Source organism: Pteropus alecto, unplaced genomic scaffold (genome assembly GCF_000325575.1).
Source record: "Pteropus alecto unplaced genomic scaffold, ASM32557v1 scaffold270, whole genome shotgun sequence".
In the NCBI taxonomy this organism is placed as follows: Eukaryota; Metazoa; Chordata; class Mammalia; order Chiroptera; family Pteropodidae; genus Pteropus; species Pteropus alecto.
In genome coordinates, this window is record NW_006430735.1 from 7,006,784 (window position 1) to 7,010,706 (window position 3,923).

The following is a 3,923-nucleotide window of genomic DNA, read 5'->3' on the forward strand; positions in this document are numbered from 1 at the left end:
GACTTTTCTTCTGACTCTGCATTCTAACCTCTCCTGGGGCTGGGGGGAGGGGGGAGTCACTATTCTATTTTCACAGTTGGGAAAGCAAATTCCCCATAGTCCACCAAAGTCTTTGGCAGCCTTTGTCAGAGAGGTTCTCACAAGTCACCTCTCCCTAGGGAACTTGGAATAACAGTTAGCAATCTCACCCCCAAATTCTGCCTATTTGCATTTACCATGAGCCAGTTTTAACCAACAAACCCCGCGGCAATAGACATTTCTTTCATGTTTAGTCTTTGATTTTCTGAGGTGGCTCTCTTCTTGTGGAGAGCACCCTTCTGGGTGTCTTGGGCAGCTGTGTTCTCACCTCTTGCCCACTTCCTGTCTCTCTACTCCTACAACCCTCTGCGGACCTGCATGCATTAAAGATCTTCTTGCCCCTTCCCCCACAAGAGAGCCTACCACCAGGAGGCGCTGGTCTTTGAGATAGAGAGTGAGAGCCCTTGGCTGAGGAGGTCACCAATCCTGCAGCTGCAGAACGTTGCACTTGGTTAGAGGCAAGGAAAGGAGAGAGAAGAAGTTGTAATATGCCTGAAGCTCCTCCACCATGTCTGAGCCAGAGGCAAGACTTCGGAGAGGCTGAAGTTCAAAGACACTGCTGAGAGATTGGTAAGTGCCCTGAGAGAACTCTAGGTAGTGTTTTCTGTGTACAAGTCATAGGCCTTGTGGAAAGTGTGACCACTCTCAGCTGTGTTCGCCCAGTGCTGTAATCCCCACCGGGCCACAGATTTCCAAGTGTTGCCGGTGGAACGGGCTGTGGGTTCATGTGGGCGGAGCTTACAGGGTTGAGGGGAAGGCTGCGCTGCGAACGTTCTTGAGGGTCCCCGGGAATGTTTTGCATTCTAGGCCAGCACTTCTTTGCCCTTTACATGCAAGTAGAGGCCCTTCCCTTGCACCTATACACATCTAGCTGCATCAAGGCCAACTAGACCTGGTCATCCTGCAACCCCAAAAGTGTGAGGAGGGAAAACTATGGTGACTCTTTTTAAAAGTTTTAAATGGAATGAGTCCGCATCTGACTGACCTCAGAGGTTTATGCTGTGCCACAGGGATTGCCTATTGGCCCCAAAGGCTCAGCTCACACCTCTCAGTGCACACCTGCTCCTCAGAGCTGTGTTGCTTAGCTCTGACTGCAGCCACTGCTGAGTGGGTGGCTCCAAGAGGGACTATGGAAGGTTCCCTGGAAGACTCTTCTGTCATTTCACCTTCATCTGAAGCCTCTTTAGGGTCCGGCTGGTACAGTGGCTTCTTTTCTGCAGGAACATTTTATCCTCATATATTTTTTATATCAGATGCATATGACAGAGCAAAAAGGTTGTCTCGAACCCTAGCTTTGGAGTTTAGAGACCAGGGTTTTACTCCTGGCAAATATATTACATAGATTGAGAGAGATATTCTCTTCTGATTTTCGTTTTACTTCTTAATTAATATTATTATCAATACCTTTGATGTTTCGAATACTTCCTGTGTTCCAGGCACTGTGCTAAACACCTTACCAAATGTTAATTCACTGAATTCTCGCAATTACCTTATGCTGGAGGTGGGAGGAGATACTATTGTTCTCATTGCAGATGAGGAAACTGAGTCTTAAGGAGGCAGAATAATTTTCCCAAAGTCACCAAGCCAGATACTTCTTACTCTATAGTCTGCTAATCGCCATCCTCAAATGTCTTTGGGAGCATCATTCATCAAAATGAACATGATTGTGTTCTTCTTTGGACTAATTGCTCAGAAACAAATAGATCAATACTTTAACTACTTTGGATTTCTTGTTATATAAGACAGGCCAGGCCCTGCCTCTATGGTTTCCACCCACCCCCCACTATGGAAACACAGGTTGTAAATTTTTTATAGCTCAGACCCCAGTGTCCACCTCTCTCTGTGTTCTGGTCCCACTAGCTGCTCTTGGCTGTCTCACTCCTGCTTCCCCTGTCTTGACAACGAGTTTTGGAAACACCCTACCAATTCAGCCTCAGACACTAGGTGTTATTGCTGTTTTAGCTGAAGGGACTGTGATTGTTGGAAAGAGCGGTGTTGTATATTGATGTAAGCCTTGAAGGACAGGTTGAATTTGGGAAAGGCAGAGAGAAGCCGATGAGGCATATATTGTCTAAGGGGCTGGAGGTGAGCTGTGAGGGGTTGGTTCATGGGTCATGGTGTAGTGTTGGGAATAGGCTGGACCCAGGGAGGGGAGGAAATTGGTCTGAGATGGAGGATCTTGAAGTGGAGAAGGAAGACAGGAGCCTGAAGAGTGTAGAATGCTCAGGATGCATGCCTGGAATTGTGGGGACAGAGCTCCAGGCTTCAGATGCTTCCCCTGTTGGAATTGTAGATTTTCGGGTTATGCACCATGGAGCACGCCCAGAACAGCAGCGGTGAGCTCTAGAAGAAGGTGAATGTGGACCTCCCCACCTCCTCCCCGCAGAGTGTGGCTTCGCCAGAGAGCAAGCTTTGACTGTGAACTGAGGGCAGGGCTAGGATGATTCACCTCTGTGTCTCCAGAGCCTGGTGTTGAGACTGGTGCTTTGTAAGCACTCAGCGACTTTCAAATGAATGAAGGCAGTGGGGAGGGAGAATGAGTCAATGGTAGAATTTGATGATGAGCTGAGATCTCCAGGCAAGAGTCAACTAATCCAGGGGTCTCCAACCCTTGGGCTATGGACCAGTACTGTGGCCTGTTAGGAACTGGGTCGCAAAGCAGGAGGTGAGCAGGAGGTGAGCAGCAGGTGAGCGAGCGAAGCTTCTTGCATTAGATTAGCCATTACCCAGTGCTAGCATCACCTCCTCAGCTCCACCTCAGCAGCAGGCGGTGAGCAGCAGGTGAGCGAGCGAAGCTTCTTCTTTATTTGCAGCCATTACCCAGTGCTAGAGCATCACCTCCTCAGCTCCACCTCAGATCATGAGGCATTAGATTCTCATAAGAGTACCGGTCCCTGGTGCCAAAAAGGTTAGGGACTGCTGAACTAATCCCTTTCTAGGGTTAGGCAACTGGAGCTTGCCCTTCTCTGAATTCCCGGTTTTCATGGAGTCACCATGCACAAGAAAACTCACTCTTCTGGTCTCCTGTGATAATAGTGGGTCAGAGAGACTAAGCCAGAACTCAGCAAAGTCTCAGTTGAGACAAATAAGGCAGAAGGTACAAGACTTAAGGAGAGGACCCCATTCAAGGAAAAATTGTTGTGTTTGTCCAAGACTTTTGTCCCACCCATGTCTTGTTGCCAGAGTAAATGCCTCTTGCTCATTGGTTCATTAGATTTCAAGAGCAGTTCCTGGCCAATAAGTGTGCAGACTTAAGTTTCTCATATCTTTGCACATTCTTTAGTAGAATGAAGTCAGGGAGAGCAAGTGAATGTCATTGATAACAGATTCTACAGAATCTTGGAATGACACAGATGCACTGAACTCATTAGATAATGGCTGATTTTTTTTTTTTTTTTTTTAGGAAGTGCCGTAAGAGAACTTAAAAAAATATATTGACTAATGTAATCCAAAGACCACGTAGTGTACTTCTAACCACATTTTTGCTTATTGTTTAATGTGTTTCCTTCATGGTCTTTCTTGTGGCCAGCCCTATGCAGTTTGTGTACTTGTTGAGAGATTTATCTGTCTTTGTTTTTGCTGAACTCAGTTTTTCCGAGACCCTCTTTCCTCACAGGCTCAGTTTCACCCTGCCATCTGCAGTCGGCCTGTTTCGGTGGCAGAAGAGGCCACATGTGCTTTCTGTAGGCCCCCTGGGCAGAAGCATGCAGTGGTGTCTTCTCCTGATCTGGGCCCAGGGGCTGAGGCAGGCTCCCCTCCTTGCCTCAGGTAAGGACTGAAAATCTAGCCTGGAACCTAAGGAAGAGGGAGACCAGGGAAGAGGAATGGGGGGCAGGGGGAAGGCG

At 47.8% G+C, this 3,923-nt stretch overlaps 1 protein-coding gene across 1 annotated transcript in view; it reads left to right on the top strand.

Annotated features, from left to right (window-relative positions):
* Positions 1–560: 560 nt before the first annotated feature.
* Positions 561–3,923, top strand: part of TIGIT (T cell immunoreceptor with Ig and ITIM domains) — a 12,403-nt gene continuing 9,040 nt past the window's right edge. The window contains exons 1-2 of the mRNA XM_006905477.1: positions 561–648; positions 3,695–3,846. Of these exons, the coding sequence (XP_006905539.1) occupies positions 3,783–3,846 (64 nt within the window). The 5' untranslated portion in view covers positions 561–648; positions 3,695–3,782. The remainder of the gene's footprint in view (positions 649–3,694; positions 3,847–3,923) is intronic.